Below are 21,086 nucleotides of genomic sequence, written 5' to 3'. Positions count from 1 at the left end.
TTCACATACATGATTAAATGAAAGTAAGAAAAATGCATACAATGGAGTTAAAAAATCCCCTTACACCAAATATTCCTCAATATATTGTCAGATGAAATCATGTTATGATTGAAACTATGGTTAAAATAGTATGTCTCAAAACTGACAGTAAATTTCATCAAAACGTCACCAAAAGTACGAATAGACAAACCGACAAATATTAAAATATTATCATATATGATTGAATAATTAAAACCAGATAACTTTCTATATAACTGATAATAAGGTTTCCAGAGTGTTTTAAAAGTGTAAATTAAAATGTTACTCCACAGTTAAGAACAAAATGGCACATCATACAAAAAACAGTCAACAAGTGTCATTTAACAGGAAATGACGTCTTTGCCTCGATATCGAGTTTGTCTTTCAGATCTGAGGTGATTAAAGACCCAGATAATTGTATATACTACTATAGCTAAGTTTTTCCCCATTTACATAAAGAGAGACCCGATGGACCAGCCTTATGTTTGCTACAATTAATATACACGCGTTTTTCCAATTGGAGAATATTTTACACATAAGCCATATTGGCTATAGGCATCATCTAGCACTTGTTGACCACACGCACCTGTTGAAACAAATAACCAAATCATCAGCTTAAACCAACTGATTTACTTTGTAACAACCAATATGGCAACCAAAAGGGAGAGTACATGTTTAATTAGTTTGTCCATATCTACTGTGTAATATATTTGTATCCCCTTCTTGTTCTACCCCCATTTCTTGAATAAAATCAACAAATTCTTGGTATATAACTATGTAAAACGTGTCATTCAAAGGGACTTAAAACCATAGACAATAAACTTATCGAAATAATATTATTGTGTATCATACATATACAATATGTCGAGTAAGTCCTTCCCTACTATGCAGTCAACTGTTCTGATAGTATGAAAGAAGACAGCTGTAATGTAGGAGGCGTGTGACATTATACTAGATTAATGTTTTATGTAAGTATTTTCAATTGAGTATACAGCTTATAGGCTATAATTGTTCAACTTCAACTCAAAGTTTTGCATTATTATTCCATTACCACATTCTGATTAATACATTTCGGTTAGTAGACTATTACAAATACGTCTAAATATATATTCCCGAAAAATATTTTGTTTGAAACTTTACATCTGAAGATATATATATCCTGAACTACCGGAACTAGACATTCACACATGACATATATACGTACACAAAAATTTGAGTCAGCGTGAAAAACTAGGTGGGATCTGGTAGCTGGAACAAAATATCTTTTTTAAGCTACATGTACGAGTGATAGTATATAAATTCTGCAGTGAATAAGTACACAGACGGTCTGAAATCACCCCTTCGAGGACGGTTTTTCAAGGAGTTATATTCAATAGATGTATACACAATTGATTACAAATGATAATTTGCCTCATGTTACTTAGAATGTCCAGAAAATGAATCCTCAATGCAATTAATACATTGCATAATAACATTTACACTGATATATCTGTGGTTTGTGGAAATAGCTTGATTTGATTATAAACGTTGCAACCACCGTCAGTTGAAAGGCGGCCCTGTCTGTTCCTCAGTGTATTAAATGCCAAGCATGGTTTTAACTTCATCAAGGGGTAAGGTAGTTTCATTTTTCTCATCTGCTTTGTTGACTTTCTCAAGCTTAAAAATAAAAAAGACACAAACAATAGACAAATGAATATATATATATATATATATGTATATATACATATATATATACATCAACATCTCCTGACGAGTGATTTACTCACGAAACAGGCTTGTGGAGACGAAAAACCCGACTTGATTTTCTTCTACCCTCAACATATACTCCGCTCTGCGTGCAGACGTATCGAGCACTGTACTACGGACAAATATGTATATATATATATATATATATATATATACACACACATATATATATACACACACAGACACAGACACACAGACACACACAAACACAAACACACACACACACACACACACATACATATATATATATATATATATATATATATATATATATATATATATATATATATATATATATATATATATATATATATATATATATATATATAACTCGGTGAGTATCAATCTGCTAAGACAGTGCTCTATACCGCAGTGGCAGAGCATAATAGTTTTGGTAGTAGTGGAACTTGGATGATGATCGCACAATGCGTGAAACTCCGAGTTACAACCAGTACTACCAAAACTATATACATACATATATATACCGTCCTAATTTATTTCCAATCCTCTATGTGCATTGTGCATGTATATCCTTACACGTCACCTGTCACCAACTCGCGTTCTGATTGGTCGAGAGTCCTGCAGATACACAGGCGTATTTTTCACCAATAGCCGTATTTTCGCTTGTTGTATGGCATGGTCACTGCACATCTCCTTGTAAACAACTAGACATACAGCTAAAACCAACATTTCCAAATGCCACATTTAATGTGAACCGTACGAAATATCATCGTTGTATACATTGTAACAAGTCTTTGAACTGTACGTTTTGTGTCAAAGGTAAACTATCAAAAATTCCATGCAGAACAGCGATAGTCCAGATACGGCGAGCGCACGGTCGTCACACCATCGTATAAATTCCTAATATTATGAAGGATATCAAAATTACCACTACGGAGGGTGCAATTTTTGCTTAACAAGAACAACAAAGCATATCACAAACATTTCTGTACATGGCATTCTATCGCCTCGTCTTTTTACAGTGTATATCGATAGTTTAAGTAGCTCGCTTACTGGGACTAAGATTGGCTGTCACCTTGGAGGTAAATGTCTTAACCATCTCGTGTATGCTGATGATATTGTTTTGATATGTCCGTCAGTTAAATGTCTCAACAGTCTTGTAAAAACGTGTTGTAAATATGCTATGAAGCACGATATTATTTTTAATCCCAAGAAGACTAAATGCCTGTCTATTATGCCACCAAGATGTAATATTTCAAACATTCCTCAGGTGAAGCTTAACAATACAGTGCTCCCATTTGTAAACAAGCATTCGTATTTAGGTGTTATTTTTAATTCTGACGGTAATGACAATGACGATATCAGACGTCAAATGAGATCATTTTATGCCAAGGCTAACACTCTTATTCGTAATTTTTGGAATTGTTCATATTCTGTTAAATGTATTTTATTTCAAGCGTATTGTTCGTCAATGTATTGTTCGCATATTTGGAGTGTTTATACCAGTAAGTGTTTTAATGATGTACGAGTTGCGTACAATAATGCTTTTAGAATTTTACTTGGTATCAAGAGGCGTGTTAGTATTTCTAACATGTTTGTTCGTAGTTTCATTATGACTTTTGAAAGTAAGCAGCGTATTCTGAAATCTAAATTTTATTTTAGACTTAAAGCGAGTAATAATATTTTGATTGCTGCATCGTTGTCAGATTTTGTCATTTTTAATAGTAAATTTTGGAGAAGATTCTTTATTGAATGTTTTTAAATGTGTACTGTAAATTAGTCTTTTTGTGTCTGTTTTTATGTTGTTCGTGCAATTTATTTTGTTTATGAGCTTGCTCTCGAAATAAAACTATTATTATTATTATATATTATTTAATAGAATTAAGTACGCAAAACAAAGACGCACCCATTTTTCTGCCCACTATTTTTTTCTGCTGATGATTAAAGGTTGAATATATCTCAGAGTGATATGCAAATAGTAAACATTACGTCATACTACTGAGAAAACGCGCACGTCTGATTGGATGATAAAGTTTAGGCTGAGATGTAAACAACCGCACTACAGTCGTTAGAGAGGTGCATGATACTACGCTACGTTCAAAAGTATAATGCGGAGGTGATAATGCGCAGGTGACGTATAAGTATATTATTTGCGAAACACCGTTCCACATCTTGCTGCTCGAGGTCAATTTTCCGGTATAACGGAAAAATGACCTCTCGCAGCCAGATATGGAACAGTATTTGGCAAATAACATAAACATGTTTATTTTTGAAAAGACAGATTACATGTGGTACAGATATAAAGCCCAAGATTTACATTGTTAAAAGTCCCAGTTTAATTATGTTTTACGGGCGTAATGAAATGTGATATTGATAATAATACAGATGATGATGATGATGATGATGATGATGATTGTGGTGGTGGTGGTGGTGACGATGGCGGTGGTGGTGACAATGACTACGACGATGATAACGATGATAATGTTACTAAATTCCATACAATGATTCCTTGTGTGATACTAAAATACTGTTGCCATAAAGGAGGCTACTGGTTTAACACGATGAAGTTTCTTTACAACGACTTACCATATTTCTATAGAAATCCACCGCTTGTGCTACATCCCTCTGTAAGACATATGAACAAATAAAATCATTGATATGATTATATAGTTCAGAGCAGGATTGCACGTTTTCTGTGGTTGTTTGCAGTGCATTAGTCAAAATCCAAACGGCGAATATAAAATAGTTAATGTATAGGAAATAAGACCTGTATTATGATGTTGAAGCTGATGATGACGGTTCATCATATTGTTTAAAGGCCAATTTTTGTATTAGTGCCATGTTATTAGTTGCGCCAAAACAGATATGGTATCATTTTCCTCTAGACAATTTTACATCAGCCTTAATCCACTCACTAGTTGCTGAGTTGAAGTATTTTATTGAATTAACATCTCCCTAGTCGGACCACTACCACTTGAATAAGAAAATCAACAAGATGCCCAAAATAGTTTCACGAGTCAATTTTAATTACACTTAGTCAAGCGATGCACACTAGTATTTTATTCACACATCTGTACAAAGTGACACTTTACCATCATGCCAATAGCACTAAGAGTTACGATACTTCATTAAAAGTACTGAAAGTCACCGCCTTATTTATTGCTTAAGGAAACCATGTGATGACTTCAACTTACATAGAGTGGCTTCTCATTGTCTTTTCTGTCTTCAAAGTCCATCATTGATAGCATGGTCTCTTCATTTGGCAACCCCTGTTCCCTCCTTGCATCTCTCTGTCTTCCCCATACGTCTATGATCAGAGGGTCATTAAATGTGCAATCCTGGAAAACAATGGGCCCTGTTTAGAAATTTAGTAATTTTACAGCATGCAACTGTAGTAGGTGACAAAAAGGCAAATCTAGTCGATGGCTTATCTAACAAGAACAACATTCCAAACTCAAATTTGAAGTAGGCTATGATTTCAATTTTGTCTTGGCCAATGCATTTATATGTTAGAAGCCCTTTTTTCCAGCTGAATTAATATTATTGCAGTCTTTATATTCCATAAAGCTTTTTTCCATTCTAACTGGTTAGTGCAAAGTCAACTGCAAACCTCGTTGACACGAATTACTTCCTCATAACGGAAGTTAGGATGTATTTGCCCATCATATTCAAAATCATCTGTTTGCTTCTGTCCCTCGTCCAGTCCAGCAACATCAGGGTTGTAACAGAAAAATACCTACACAAAAATAAGAATAAGGAAATCGTTAAAGATAGGTACACAGACATGTAAATTAGAGATTAAAGTATAATTGCAATATTATACATAATATATTAAAAACCAACTTCTTACAATTAATCTTCTGAGGAAGCCCAGCTACGGTTTGGTCTCGACAGAGTTAAAATCTGAATAAATTCACAACAAAACTTAATGATGGGTGTACCTTGACGTTGTGTGTATTAGAAAATGTACACAACTATTCTGTTCCATTTTTAACGTTGTATTTATTTTGAAATGTATACTGAAATACTGTGTATTCAAAAGAAAGTGAAGTATACATTTTACGAAAATAGCTAATACTATCGTAGTGAATATAATACCTTTGGTTATTTGATTAAAAATGTACAATTGACAGATAATGCCGGTTTGAGAACCAAACAAAGTAAACAATAAATGGTACATAACCTTGTTGAACCTTGGGGGCACGTCGAAAGCTGAAACAATTTTCAACTTGAAGGACAAGTCTGCACAATCCTAGATTTTGTTAAAACATAATGTTACCCATTTTAATATTTTGACATTGTAATTGCATTTTATTTATAATGAAAAACATGTGATCGACCGTGCTCTGCAATCACAACTTTATATTTTGAGTCTGACTCATCGTTAATTCAACCCTAAAATATCTTATATCACCTCAGTAAACTTAGAATGAGAATTTAAGTCACTGGCGAAGGTCGTAATTGAGATTGTGGATTTAAATAAATTGTTTAAATACATTTTCTAAATAACCAGTTTTGCACTACTTGTACTTTTGTTTGTATACACACAATATATTCTGGTAGAAAGAACGTCAACAAACACTGGTATTACAAGAAGTCATCATATGGAATTTAGTAACGTTATCATCACTATCATCGTCGTAGTCATTGTCACCACCACCGCCATCGTCACCACCACCACCACCACCACCACCACCACCACCACCACCACCACCACCACCACCACCACCACAATCACCATCATCATCATCATCATCATCATCATCATCATCATCATCATCATCATCATCATCATTTGAATTATTAATGGATGACAGACCTTCTCTTTCCTACCAGAGTCAGTTGTTTTTTCTCTGTTGTCCTTACCTCATCTGCATTGGGCATTATCTCAACAACCAAGTAGCCAGCTACTTTCATTTCACGACTTATTATAGCGTAAGGGTGCTTGATTGTAACCTTCCTCTGCAAACACTGTAAATGAGCATGTACTTTGCCTATCAGCTGTTCCCTAGATGGATCTATCCAAAAGGGATCGTTTTCCTGTTATAGAAAAAAGTAAATGCATCAAGTATGCGATACAGAATTGTATACGTATGTGCAGACGGACATACATTTATAAATATATTAACTTGTACATCTCAAATTCTCATTGGTCGAGAGCCCTGCAGATATACAGGCGTATTTTTGCTTGTTGAATCACGTGGTCACTAAAATTCACCTTCCAAACAAACCTCGCAGACAGCGAAAAATCCAACTATTGTCATAATTTCGAATTCAAAATTTATGTTATTTAGTACAAAATATCATCGTTATCAAAATTGAATTTTTTAGAATTGTATGTTTCACATCACAAGGAATCTGCGAATTGTATGGTGACGGCGGGTGCACGTTCGAAACGCAATGCTGTACGCAATGGCATGCCATGACACACTCATGTTTCGAAAGGATATTTGTTTGAACCTGACTTTCAGTGATACGATTTTTTGGGGACGGTATTTGGCAAATGATGCACACACACACACACACACACACACACACACACACACACACACACACATACATACACACACACACACACACACACACACAGCCTTGAAGACATCTCTTCCTAGATGCCTACCTACATGTATACGTCTACACATTACCTTTTCGTAATCCCAATCCATGTGGCCATCTATATATCTATTCCACATATCATCCATGCAGTACTTCTTAACTTCAAACTCTTCGGACGACCATAGTGCTACAGTGTCATACTCAGAATTGGTGATTTTCACAAACACCTACACAGTTTGGAGGGGAAAAAAAATATAATGATGCTAGTTTCTAAAAGAGCCTTCCAACAACGTGCTCAAAACATTTTACAACTATTATTCCAGCATGAACCTATTGTGACATATAAGGACTCATTATACTCTCCAACTCCCTGGGGAGCACAATCCAATTTATCATATGTAAACTAGACTAATGCTTTAACAATGCAAACTCTATCCTATCAGGTTCCGAGTAATGCAGCATAGTTAATTGTACAATCGTGGTTAATATTTTGCCCCAAGATGTTTAGTGATTTAGCAACAAACAGCCAACACGTGGATCAAACCTAAAATTTGCAGATTCCAAACCACCGCTGTAGTCATTCAACCTCCTTGACCCAATCATTACACCTAACATAAATCTGTAGGATTTCTATTTCTCCATACGGTATGTAGATATATAAATAACCAGATATAAACTGAATGCCTTCCGTAAGGGTAGTCTTACAATTTCGTGATTTTTGCAAGAAATTTAGCTCTACATCTGTGATTTTTTCAAGTCTCAGAGAAAGTTAGTTGTCAAAAATGTTGTTGAAATGCCCACTTCCTATTCTCAACACAGGAAAGCTTGCCATCCTCGACTTCACTCGATTTTGTGATCCCCTACAATGTGCCCTGGATATGTACACCTGTTTCCACGGCAAATGATAAACGAAATTCAAACCACATGGACTTTTGATCACATCTATAGAAGAATGGATCTAAACAATTATATAACTCCTGTATGGTGTAACTATGGTTCATACCTCACATTGTTCACATTCGTTGTCCAATTCCTCGTTCACCAGAGTAACTTCAAAGTTAGTCTTTTTATCAAGCTCTTTACTGATGACATTAGCTTCTGTAACCATGTTCCATGCTGTTTTGATTTTGGCAATCAATTCCGATCTATCTGTTGGTTGTATTAAAGGATAATTACATGTAAATTGAGTGCTTACAGTAAAATGCGTGGAATAGTATGTTGGAAAACGGTTACTTTACATGTGATTGCATTTATCGTGCAAAGCAGGTAATCAAATAATAAACAATGACGTGCAGTCGAATTTGAAACTGCAACTTCACAACAGCATATGAGAGCCGAGGGCAGCCTTCCAGTTTTTCGATATGTGTAAAGGGGTCTTTTAGATTCGAATAAGAAGACACCCCCCCAAAATTTGACTGAATGGAGATATCATTTAAACGAATCGGTGGCTGTGATAATGCAGAGAATTGCACAATTTCAATAAATGAACCTGAAGTTCCAGTTGTAGGTCAAAGGTCAAATATGGCTGCTAAGGAAGGTTTTATATTAGGGGTGTAAAGTCTGTGTGTTTGTATGTGTATTACATTTTCTAAAACAACGGCCAGATCAATTCGAAAACGAAATTTAGTAGACGTGTTCCGTAGGGTAATGGCAAGAACCAATTAGGTTTTGGTAAACATGACATGAATATTAATGAGCAATTTATGTAATTAATGGTTTACGGTAATTAGACTATTTTTCAAGAGTGCACACTTCAAAATCAAAATAATTTAGTACATACATTTGTGATACCACAATGCACCTGTCCTGAAATTATTATCGACGTAGCTTTCAGTTTTAATAAGATATTGTAATTTTTCGGTAATTAGACATGGTGGCCACACAAAAGAAAGTTGTAGTATCTGGTCAAGAAATGTTGCCTACAGGGGTGTGACGACACACTTTTTTTAATTGTTCATAATTAGTTCTGCAGTTGTCTTCCCTGCAATCAACGTAAGGAGAGTGTTACGTAGAGGGTATTGCCATCATAACGAGTTGTATAAAATCAAAGTATAGACCGACATCATGCTTATAATAAAGTAATATGTAAACTTTCTGCATACTGGCGGTGTTTGAATTGTGTTTATTATTTGCCATGGTAGCTAATGTATATCCCGTGGGTATGTATGGGATTGCGAAGGTGGAGTGAAGTCAAGTCAAGCTTTCGAGTACTGAGAATAGGTAGCAGACATTTGAACAACTTTTTCGACAACTGACTTTTACTGTGACTTCAAAAATCACAGATATATAGCTGAAATTCATTATACTCAAATGATACCTATAGCAATCCATAAATTTGTTCTGTATGCATGGGTAAATGTACGTATGTCTGTATGTGTATCCTTGTAAATTTGAATATTTTCATGTCAAAATCCATTACAACTGTTCCACTACTTATATAGATTGATATCACAAAGTCATTTCAGATTTCTTACAGCTTGGCACATCTTTTAGCCGATTCAGGGGTATATCATGTACTAATAGCCTACTATAACAAGGTTGTTGCATTCCAGCAATTATTATGTGTAGGAACAAAAAACTCAATATCACCTTTACAGAAGGCATTCAGTTTAAATCTGGTTTAGTAATGTATTAAATATTGATTATTAGCTACAAATATGGCCGCCACACATCAAAAAACAAATTGACTTGCATATATCCCACATGATATGTCACATTTGTGTCAGGTTTGAAAGAAGTCGGATATGGCATGTCCGAGAATGTACGGATGTACACACGGATGGACGGTGCCTACTGTACACTGTACTAGCACCCACTGAGTTGGTTTTAAATATTCACTAACTATATATAATCGGCAAAACAACGTCCTATCAATGCACATATAATTGGCGTTTGATCAAAGGAATCATGGCTTTCTGACAATTACATCAAAACATTACAGAACCAGCCTATAATATAGTGCCCACATTCATTATATTTAAGACTTACCATGGTCACTACTGTCCCCTAAAAATGCTGACTTGTCAAGAATCTCTTTTTGGGCACCAGCATAGGTATACTTTGGGTCTTCAGTGTTATTAGGAAGGTAAAACAGGAATAGGTGTCTTGTACCTAATGCGATTCTTTTGAAAGTGAGATAGAAGAATTTATATAAATTAAATAAGGCAAAATATTAAACGATCTAGACTTCTATAAAAATAAAAGACATAATATCAATAATAATCGACAGTGCCTCGTACAGTCAAACGAATAAAAAATCATGCATTATGTTTTATATGCAAAATAAAACTCAATAACAATTCAATAATAGATTGGAAACATTTGCTGACAAATCAAATTCCACCATTAATGAACCTATTTTAATCAATAAAATACAAATCAAGAGATTAATTTTGAGAAAACTAACAACATATACCTATTGCCATTCTGTAGCACTTTGCTCTCTTTTACCCTCTCTCCATTCACAAACACACAGGCTTGGTCATTGCATGGTGTCAATGTCACATGTTTATTGCCCTTGTTTCTGAAGATTGCATGATTCTGCAAGATGCTAAAATACGAAACCAAAATATAACATGAATATGTAAGATAATAGAATTCTGACTATGTTTCGCCCCTTAACAGAGCATCATCGGAGGAAAGTGATTTTTATGTTAAACTGTTAAATGTTGACCAAAACGGCGCATTTCCGGGTCACATATAGAAATATTTGTTAATTCAGTAGAAATATGTATATATTATTAAACAAAATATTACTGTATTATAGTCAGTAACACGAAGCATGTATTTATTTATTTATTTATTTATTTATTTATTTATCTATCTATTATGTTTTGATTTTTGACGTGGGATCTTGACGTATTCACTGTACTGTGCTGTGTCCATATGAACATGTGTTTGCCATGATGCATGCAATTTTCCAGGTAGACACAACAATGTCAACACTGAATTGCAACATCATTGCTGCGTCTTTTGATTGCAACAATGGTACATGTTATGTATAAAAATAAACGCAATCAGCTCTTGGTAGTCTGCTTGAAAGCAAGACAAACAATTCAATCGGAATACGCATTATTCTTTATATCAGTTCAAACACAATTTTCGATTTCACTTGCTGTATTTAACTTCTCCAAACTAATGTGATATGGAGCACTTTTTAACTTGACTTGTTTGCACATTTAGATATAAACAACAAACTCACCTGACTAAACAGTTCCTTTAGGTCTAACCACTTGAAGTAAAATGAGTCAGGGTGTCTATGTTGTCCAAGGCAACTCAGTCACTGTGACGTAGGTAAGGCCTTAAATACAGCATGTGACTTTTACCTGGACCATTATATACACAAAAGATCACGTCGGGTATCTGTATGTGGAAGTAGACCACTTTAAAAAAGTTGTATGTTTGCACAAGCAAGGAAATCACATTTGACAACATACAGAAAATACAAAAAAGAAAAATATTAATTTTAAATATATAGAAAGTACTAAACTACATTTATTGTATTGACTACAAGGATGATTTAGATGTAATTTGGCTTATAAAACAGTATATAGGAACTCAGTTTGAATTTCTTGTCTAGGGTTAAAAGGAATTATTCTTCTTACCATTGTTGATCAGGTCTCTTGGGTTCAGCTACAGTCAACAAGTGATTTCTTTGTTTGTGCAGACATAAAAGTTGTCTACTTCCACATTCAGATTGTCATGCAGATGTGATTTTCAATACAGCCTAGGTCATGCATATCACTCATGCACAGTTCAGCTATACAAAGTCTTAAAATACGTTCTTGTAAATGGACTACTATTCAACCAGACAGTCCCAACGATTATATTATTTCCATATAGATTTCTTGTTTTATGGTTGTTAGACCAGTCTTTGAAGTGCACTATGTAAAGGATTGCTGGTATACGTCATAACCCTATATAACGTACATGGCGATATTATCAGACATAGCTCACACAAAATCTGACTTGAATACCACTATAATCAACTGCTTGCCTATATATCACTGTTCAAGTAGCATTGTTAGAAAGGCTATTGTAAGTAGCTGTCAGAAAACAAAACAAATTCCAGTCTCTTGAAGTAAAGTGTTGCATTTTATTCGGGGTGTCTACGTTGTGCCAGGCAACTCAGTCACTGTGACGTAGGTAAGGCCTTATATACAGCACCAGAGAGACCTGATCAATAATGGTAGAAGATTGGTTCATTTTAACCCTAGACAAGATTTTATAGACACTGCATTTTTTTACATACCCCTTGACACAATCGTAGAAATTTTCATATACCCCTTTCTAATTTCAATAGTTTTGAATAAGATTCACTCCCTTCCAAACAGTCCTTAAATGAAAACGTTACATAGTATTACTGAAATGATACTGTGTGAAGTATATTTTCCTAAGCAAGACAAACTCAAATTGAGTGATCAGCCGTTGTGGGCGCTGTTACACACATGGGAGGAGTGATACAGTGTAGGGACTAGCCCAGCGAAGTATGTTGAAAAACATTCCAGTTTTAAATTAATATAGTATAGTCCTGTAAAGCCTAATAAAAAAAAATATCTGTTTCCGCTTACGCTCAATTGTAGAATAGGTTGGGGTAGGTAGATTTTGTATTTCATTTTTAAAATATATTTTTTTTGTTCATAATGTGAGTGTCTAGTTCAGGTAGCTATGTCTTCCGTTGTTTTCTATATGGTCTCTGTGTTGTTATTGGTTTCTTCCCATCAGATGTACAGCCATTACGGATTGGAAGAATAGTTTTGCATTTTCTCTTTAAGTTGATGCCAGTTTTCGTATCCAATATTTCTTGCGAGACTTCACAATTTTCGCGATTTTATTATGTTTTCTCTCTAATACGTAAAACAGTATAGGATCGGCGTGCAAAACTAGGTGGGGTCGGGTATCCGGAACCAGACAATTTTTTTGGTATTATACCTAACTTGGCAATCGCGTGGTTATTATTTGACGTGAAATCACGACAGGCAGTAAGTTGTTCTAACTGAAATACTCGCTCGCAGTCGATAAGACTAGTATAGTTGTTTGTGGTTTAAAGTAGCCATACGGATGAGAATGTGGTATTTACTTTGGATTTTTAATTTATAAAACAACTGTACTATATTATATTATTCGACTTGAAAACAAGTATGTAAACAATATATACTCATCTTTGTAACCTCGAACTATCGAGGCTTACTTGGACTTCGACCTTACTCCAGTTCAGCGGGAAGTTTAGTCAGTCCGATAACTCTTTCTGGTTTAGTTTACAACACTTTTGATCACGCAGATTTTGTTGTTGTGATGAACAGAAATAAAAAAAGATCATTTCAACTATTTCGTTGTGTTTTCTTTGTGAAAGGTAATCGAACATGAACGAGTGTTACCACTGTAACGTATGGCTGAGAATGACTCTCTTCCGGGTTAGTCCCTCGTGCATTCGGGTACTTGGGATTGTCGCCGTACGGAAACTAAGATGGCGATTAATACATTTCTTTCCTACATCTACTACAACTAGTACAAGTTGAATGTTGTTGACTTGATAAATTTGTTAGAAAATTGAAATTCAAATTGTCTCAAAATTATTTTAGATCCCTAGTTTATTTCATTCATCATTAAAATTTTCCAGGGTTAAAGCTATAAGACACTGGCATTATGAATAGTGAAGAGCTGAAGAACTGAACCACTTCTACATGTTACCAAAATAAAAAATAAGATAAAATAAAAAACAGTGGAGCTATTCTGACCGATGGGTCGCTTGTTTTATAATAGCTTCGAATGAATAAGAACTTTCTGGACTATTAGTAACGATAAAAGTTTAAGATACTTTTTCAAAAATTGGCCGATTTTCTAGAAATAATTGCGAAATAAGTACACCTTTAGTGGAATCTAGAGCTATCGTCATATGTCCAGCTAATATATGCAATGGCTTAAGATGGCCAGATTAGTACATACTATGTTCGGGTAACACAAAGCTTAAAATTGTGATGTATCATAACTACACTTCAGAAATGAAGCAATAGTAATCCACCTTTAACTTTTCCTGTTTTGCAAAACCAAGCTTCTCGTGTGCTTTCACTGAGACTTCGAAATCATTTCGAACGACTACATATGGTATGTTACCATCTTCTATTCTACTTTTTGCTAGATTTGCGGTGATCATACTAGCAAAACCTCGTTTACGGTACTCGGGTAATGTATGTGTATGACCAATGTCACCGAACGCCTTGACGACTGCCCACGAAACTACTTCTTCTTTCTCGTTGTAAATGGCGAGATTTGGCAAATTCTCGATAGCCTTGACGTAGTTTTCTACAGCTGGGGGAGGATGTGCGTATGGCCATTTGCTAAGCAGAAGAGAGCCGTGTTTACGCTTCAGTTTTCCAAATATGAATCCTTCAGGTAATGGCCTCTCAGCAATTTCGATCACCCTCTCTCGGTCATTTAGAGTATGTATACGACAGCCATTGGCATGTGATGGTGTATTTAGATGCTCTGGTAGTATTCTGTTATGCTCGCTCATGACTTCTTTGATAATTGGAGACTGTGACATGTTCGCGATATGAAAATCAACGAAATCGCTTGTCCAGTCGATGGCACCAGGTGTATTAAGTAGCAATCTCAATGCTTCATTATCCACACTATAAAAAGTGTATGTACTGCCAGTAAGACTCATTTCATAATTTCCACATGAACACAGAATGGTGGTAATTTTCTCTACGTCATCACTATCTGTGTAGATGGTCACAGCTGGCCAGGTATTGCTGTAGTTGTGTTTGAGCAACTGGTAGACTGGGAGGCAGGCTGGCAGCCATTTTGTCAATGTCTTCAAAAGTGATGGGATTTGATGACTACTGATTGTGTACGCCATGTTTCCTGTAGGAAATATAATAATACGATTTTAGTAAAAAAAAAATAATTGTAAGACCTGTATAATAACTTATTCGTAATATCGTACACCGTAAAAATATTGCATCAACTGTTGCTAAACGTATTTTTCGCATCTGTATACGCAATAAATCTAATTAAATAGATGTTTGGGTCCGCATCTAAATATCAGTGCCCTCAACGGCGATCACGCTTTTATGTTGTTTCTGTACTGCTTATGGATAATATTGACTACTGATTAATATATACAATTATTTTTAATCAATTGCCACTGAATATATTGAGGTTGTCTGGTCACAAACTGATACTTTAGTTGCAACTGGTACGTAACAGTGACAGATTCAAAACCAGAGCTTTTGCTAAAGATTTAATTAAACTTACTTCTACGTACACTACCTACACATAATGCTGACCACTAATTAACTAACAGATACAATGTCTTTTAATAAGTAATTGACCAATATTTAGTACTTAGATAGTACTTTTGAATACCAACCAAAGAATTGTGAAATAAGATGTAGAATGTATATCATTAAATATTATAATATACCTAGTGATAATGCTGTGCCATGATTCGCTAGAATCAGTCACGTGATAGGAAAATAGAATGACTATTTCCCTAGGGGAATAGTTCCATCAACTAGTACATGGTCACGTGACCACCGCGAGTTCACAGCAGGTCAAAATGGCAGCTTCTGACGATGTCGTCTGCCAACCTCAAGAGAAGATTTTCATGAGGTATATTATAAAACACATATTGCCTGGCCTATATTCGGGCTATAGCCACCCGTTAATTACCCCCTCGTGACTGTGAGTTACCAGAATGACATGCTATTTCATGTGATTCTGGTAACTCACAGTCCCTCGAGTGTAATAAACGGGTGCTATAGCCCTCATGGCCAGGCAATATATATGTATAATACTACATTCAGTGAAACTTTGGAAGTTCTTGGATTACAAGGCATTTGGAAAGAAAGGTATCACACAGTGAATTAGAAAATCATAAATACCGATATATATTTGTTAGTCGGAGGCCATTTAGAAGCATAAATTAATCAAACTAGTCATGGGTACATAGAATTTAAAGCCACTGGATACTTTAATATGCTCTTGAATACCTAAATCATTTAGCAACTGTACCTTCCAGTATATATGTTATCTTGATCTTATCCTCATTGTAACCCTAAATACATATTATGAAAATATATTTAAGTAGACATATTTCCTATCGACTAACACTTGCATCAACTACATCAACTGTAAATGAAGTATACGAGTTTTGCAATTTTTGACTGCGAAGGTGAGTTTATTTTCCTCTCTCTTTCAATTAAATGTTCAACAGTCGAAAACTTTTTACCCACGTGTCTATGATACCACATTTATAGAATATAGAATCACGAGAATTAAGAAGATATTTTACGAATCACAGCAAATGATGAGTCATTAACAACGAACATAAAATACTTCACTCACGAATCTCGGGAATAAAATGATCTTGTCATGAAGAACGGGAAATAAATTGTGCCAATTACGAATCATACGAACTCTACACCCCCCCACTACATACACAGTAGGGATAGGAGTACAGTTTATATGGTACCTGGATTTGTGCAGAACGTAATAAATCTACAATTACAGTAAATCAAGTCATTGAACATTTATAGTCGACACACGTTTCTTTGTCAGTCTCCGTGTTGTTTGCATATCATACCTCTTAACCCAGTCGAATGTGACCCTAGAGTAAGATAAACTGTGCCACAAACAACTATACGGGAAGGTCACGTTATGCTTTTGTCTGGCTTGCTCTATCGCAAAGGTCAGTTACATCTGGTAGTGTCTCGCTGGACAAATATTTTAGTAATATTATTGCTAACCTACTAGGGAGCCGTCATTATTTACGACCGGGGGGGGGGTTCGGAGTAATTTAGGGGGGGGGGTTACCCAAAAATGGGGAGTGAAAGGGGGGGGGGGGCTACTCAAAATTTGACATGTTAAAATAGCACCCGAAATTCATAAATCTCCGGGAGGGGGAAACCCCCTCTCGTACCCACCCCACTTGCCTCCCTCAAAGTTTGATTCCGGTAATACCACCTAATTCAAAGTTTACCTATAGTACTTCTTTGGGAATAAGCTGCATTCATTGTTACCCCTTCCTCTTGAAATATGCTACATCCATAACATTATATGCATATTCAAATTCAAAATAAAAAGTTTGATATTGTTTGTTTGTATGTATGTATGTATGTATGTATGTATGTATGTATGTATGTATGTATGTATGTATGTATGTATGCATGCATGCATGCATGCATGCATGCATGTATGTATGTATGTATGTATGTATGTATGTATGTATGTATGTATGTATGTATATTTGTGTGTGTGTGTCTGTGTGTATGTATGTATGTATGTATGTATGTATGTATGTATGTATGTATGTATGTATGTATGTATGTATGTGTGGGTGTCTGTATGTATGTATGTATGTATGTATGTATGTATGTATGTATGTATGTATGTATGTATGTATGTATAATGCTTGTAGCATCATTAGCAGTTAGTGAGTTATAATTCTAAAATGCTGGTGATGGGGTGGGGTTATGAATTGTTTCTGTGTCAAGGAGGGGGGAGGGTTACGAAAAGATTTCAAGCCAGGTGGGGGGGGGGGTCACTCAAATTCTGGATTTTTGAAGCAATTCATCCGACCCTCCCCCATCGTAAGTAATGACGGCTCCCTTATGTCTGGCCCGATTAAAATCTTATTAAACATCGCTACATCTTACTGCCTAGCACAGTAAAAGTTGTACAGCTCATTTCAAGTTTCAGTCCATCGGCACTCTTTGATAGAATCACACAGAAACCAGTAGGAAACCACATATTCTACACATAGCAAAGATAGCAAAATTACAATTTCTTGCTACATTAAAACCATTTGAAAAGTACTACAACTATATACAGACACGCAGGTTCCAATGTTTTCACGTCTGAAATTTGATATCTGCATGATGGCACATTAGTTCATTTCATGTAGACACAATATGTAACAAAATACAACTGTATTCACTCACGCTTGGTATGTTAAAAGTGTAGCACATGAAGGTCTTTATTGGTGTCTGGGTGGTCATGTCGAACCAAGCTGGTGAATGGTAACTGAAAAAATACACGTTGTAATAATGTATCTTGATTTGATGTTGAAAAGAATGCATGACAGTACGATTTTTGTTGAGCAAGACATCGATTTGTTTCTACTCACATGTGAGTACTCACACCTTTTCATTATACTATGGTCAGAGATTCATAGCTGTACTTACGTCGTGGACTGCTTAATCACTTTGTCATAGACCTGTGGTGAATGGTGAACTAAGGTGTAATGAATAAAACCAGTGTCAGTATCATAGATTTATAAATAATGGCTGACAAATGATAACCATCTGATTCTTTGCTCCTAGGACTTGGACCTCTACGCGTTTATCTTGTCGGTTAGCGTATGTTACGTAAGACCATTGGACACAACATTTGAGTGACAATATTAACACGTGCTCTTGAAACAGACCTGGTCTGGACCTTAAGCTTTGCTTTATAAATGCAAAGAATTAGTTTTGAAAACACGGTAGGAAAGCTTTTGCATAGTATCAATGCGAGTCATTCGTTCCCTGATCGAGGTCAACCCATACTTCGTACTTTGGATACAGCACTAGATAAACACCCAGGCAACACCTCCTATACAAACAAGTTATAGTCCTTGACATAAATCGCCTTCGTGGGTCTTTTTAACATTTTTTCTTCAGCCACTAATTTAATTCTTTCAATCTGTTTGTAGTAAGATCGAAATACCCACATTGTAAGAAATATAGGTCTCTAACAGATATAACTTCCTTCAAATCCCTCGGCATGAAAAACTAGATCTAACACGTAAAGATTCAAACTTGCTTGACGTGTATGTGAATGGAATAGGAAAGTTGGAATATAAAAGATGCAGTAGACGATATCAAATCCATGAGACCTGTTTAACATTGGAGTGTATAGCTAGCAGTTTTGTCCTCATTAATTTTCCAGTGTTCAACCATTGAATACATTATTTTTGCCGACTCAGGTTAAACAATAGCCCACAGCAAAGATACCCTATAAATGTATAATATCAACATGACGCTTCTCTGAAATAGCAAGTAATTATAAATTAAGTGAAATCATGAAATAACTATCTACAAGACATATTTTATGAAAATTTCTCTATTTCCTGGAGTGGTTTTCCCCTGTTTAAGTCATTAGTGAAAGCCAACTGTTAAGTTTATTTCGCCTATATCTCATAGGTTTTGCCCAAGTCTTATCAGTTGTTGCGGTAACTGTAATAACGGTGTGTAGCACATTGCGTTATGTTCAGTTCAGTTTTAAAAAATATCATGTATACATAATACACACGCTTTACATACACACGCATACATGCATAGATACACATCTACAAACATACATACATGCATCCATCCACCCACGCACGCACACACACACACACACACACATACATACATACATACATACATACATACATACATACATACATACATACAGCCAGCCAGCCATCCATCCACCCATGCCGGGGTGGGGGGCATGCATTTTTATCATCTTCCAAGGGGGAGGGGGTTCGTCATTGTTTTGGGGTGGGGGGGGATTCACTGATTTTGACAGAGGCACAAGAAGATTTTGCCGGCCCACCCCCAGCCATAATAACTCTCTAATATTCCTGTTTACAAAATGTGTACCATGACCCCTGGTTGTTGCTTGATTTCTTCTGGTAATGGAGCTGAATTTTATAGTCATATGTAAGAGTAAATAATTAATGTGTATACTACTTTAAGAATGCATTTTCTACAAAAGTGGAATTTCAGTAGAAGCTAGGGCTGTCATCACGTGCTAAAACCATGCATAAACCATAATTTGATGTTTCCTTTAAAATTAATACAAATTACTTTTCTAATATGAAACAATAGTAGTCTACATTTCCCTGCTCCTCTCTCTCAAAACCCAGCTTTTCATGTGTTTTAATTGAGACTTCAAAATCATTTCGAACGACTACATATGGTAAGTAACCATCTTCTATTCTAGTTTTTGCTAGATTTGCGGTGATCATACTGGCAAAACCTTGTTTACGGTACTCTGGTAATGTATGTGTATGACCAATGTCACCGAATGCCTTGACGACTGCCCACGAAACTACTTCTTCTTTCTCGTTGTAAATGGCAAGATTTGGCAAATGTTCGATAGTCTTGGCATAACTTTCAACAGAGGGAGGACGATGTTTGTGTGGCCATTTGCTAAGCAGAAGACAAGCGTGTTTACTCTTTAATCTCCCGAATGTGAATCCTTCAGGCAAAGGCCGTTCAGCTATTTCGCGCGCCCTCGCTATATCATTGAGTGTATAGATGTAACAGCTACTGAGGTATTCTGGTCCATTAAGGTACTCTGGTAGTGTTCTGTTGTGGGCACCCATGACCTCTTTAAGGAGTAGTAATTGTGACATTGAAACAATTTCAAAATCAACGAAATCACTTGTCCAGTCGATAGTACCAGGTGCATTAAGTAGCAATCTCAAGACTTCATTATCCACACTATAAAAAGTGTATGTGCTGCTAGTAAGACTGGTTTCATAATTTCCACATGAACACAGAACAGTGGTAATTTTATCTAAGTCATCATTATCTGTGTAGATGGTCACAGCTGGCCAGGTATTGCTGTAGTTGTGTTTGATCAACTGATAGACTGGGAGGCAGGCTGGCAGCCATTTTGTCAATGTCTTTAAAAGTGATGGGATCTGATGACTACTGATTCTATAAGCCATGTTCTCTGCAACAAAGATACATCCAATGTGTTGTTAGATTTATACAATAACTTATTCGTAATATCGCACACCATGAATAATATTGCATCGACTG

The 21,086-nt window shown here is 35.7% G+C and overlaps 4 protein-coding genes across 4 annotated transcripts in view; all 4 read right to left on the bottom strand.

Moving 5' to 3' along the window:
* Positions 1–11,498, bottom strand: part of LOC144451851 (uncharacterized) — a 64,056-nt gene extending 52,558 nt beyond the window's left edge. Inside the window, exon 1 of the mRNA XM_078142757.1 lies at positions 11,483–11,498. The gene's annotated coding sequence lies outside the window, so the exon portion shown is untranslated. The remainder of the gene's footprint in view (positions 1–11,482) is intronic.
* LOC144451674 (kinesin-like protein KIF28) lies at positions 65–11,353 on the bottom strand. Its single transcript, XM_078142570.1, has 11 exons — positions 11,334–11,353; positions 10,697–10,831; positions 10,270–10,403; positions 8,285–8,430; positions 7,371–7,508; positions 6,592–6,765; positions 5,909–5,977; positions 5,336–5,461; positions 4,920–5,063; positions 4,312–4,350; positions 65–1,674 (listed from the first exon to the last, which is right to left on the bottom strand). The coding sequence occupies exons 1-11, from the start codon at positions 11,351–11,353 to the stop codon at positions 1,594–1,596; spliced, it is 1,206 nt and encodes a 401-aa protein (XP_077998696.1). The 3' UTR covers positions 65–1,593.
* Positions 11,499–14,269: 2,771 nt separating the features above from the next.
* On the bottom strand, positions 14,270–15,142 carry LOC144451290 (glycine N-acyltransferase-like). The gene has a single exon (XM_078142093.1). It carries the CDS (start codon positions 15,140–15,142, stop codon positions 14,270–14,272), a length of 873 nt encoding a protein of 290 aa, XP_077998219.1.
* Positions 15,143–20,119: 4,977 nt separating this feature from the next.
* On the bottom strand, positions 20,120–20,992 carry LOC144451289 (glycine N-acyltransferase-like protein). The gene has a single exon (XM_078142092.1). The coding sequence runs from the start codon at positions 20,990–20,992 to the stop codon at positions 20,120–20,122; it is 873 nt and encodes a 290-aa protein (XP_077998218.1).
* Positions 20,993–21,086: the final 94 nt, after the last annotated feature.

This window comes from Glandiceps talaboti, chromosome 21 (genome assembly GCF_964340395.1).
Source record: "Glandiceps talaboti chromosome 21, keGlaTala1.1, whole genome shotgun sequence".
Lineage (NCBI taxonomy): Eukaryota > Metazoa > Hemichordata > Enteropneusta > Spengelidae > Glandiceps > Glandiceps talaboti.
Note: the sequence above shows the minus strand (reverse complement) of the source record. Positions and strands in the feature narration are given on the sequence as shown.

Excerpts from the sequence above, each read along its gene's own strand:
- LOC144451674 (XM_078142570.1), bottom strand. The coding sequence starts at position 11,353 with ATGCGTATTCCGATTGAATT. Across the intron at positions 10,404-10,696 it reads GTGCTACAGAATGGCAATAG|AATCGCATTAGGTACAAGAC; the intron begins GTATATGTTGTT and ends CACTTTCAAAAG. Across the intron at positions 5,064-5,335 it reads AAGTAATTCGTGTCAACGAG|GATTGCACATTTAATGACCC; the intron begins GTTTGCAGTTGA and ends ATTGTTTTCCAG.
- LOC144451290 (XM_078142093.1), bottom strand. The coding sequence starts at position 15,142 with ATGGCGTACACAATCAGTAGTCATCAAATCCCATCACTTTTGAAGACA.
- LOC144451289 (XM_078142092.1), bottom strand. The coding sequence starts at position 20,992 with ATGGCTTATAGAATCAGTAGTCATCAGATCCCATCACTTTTAAAGACA.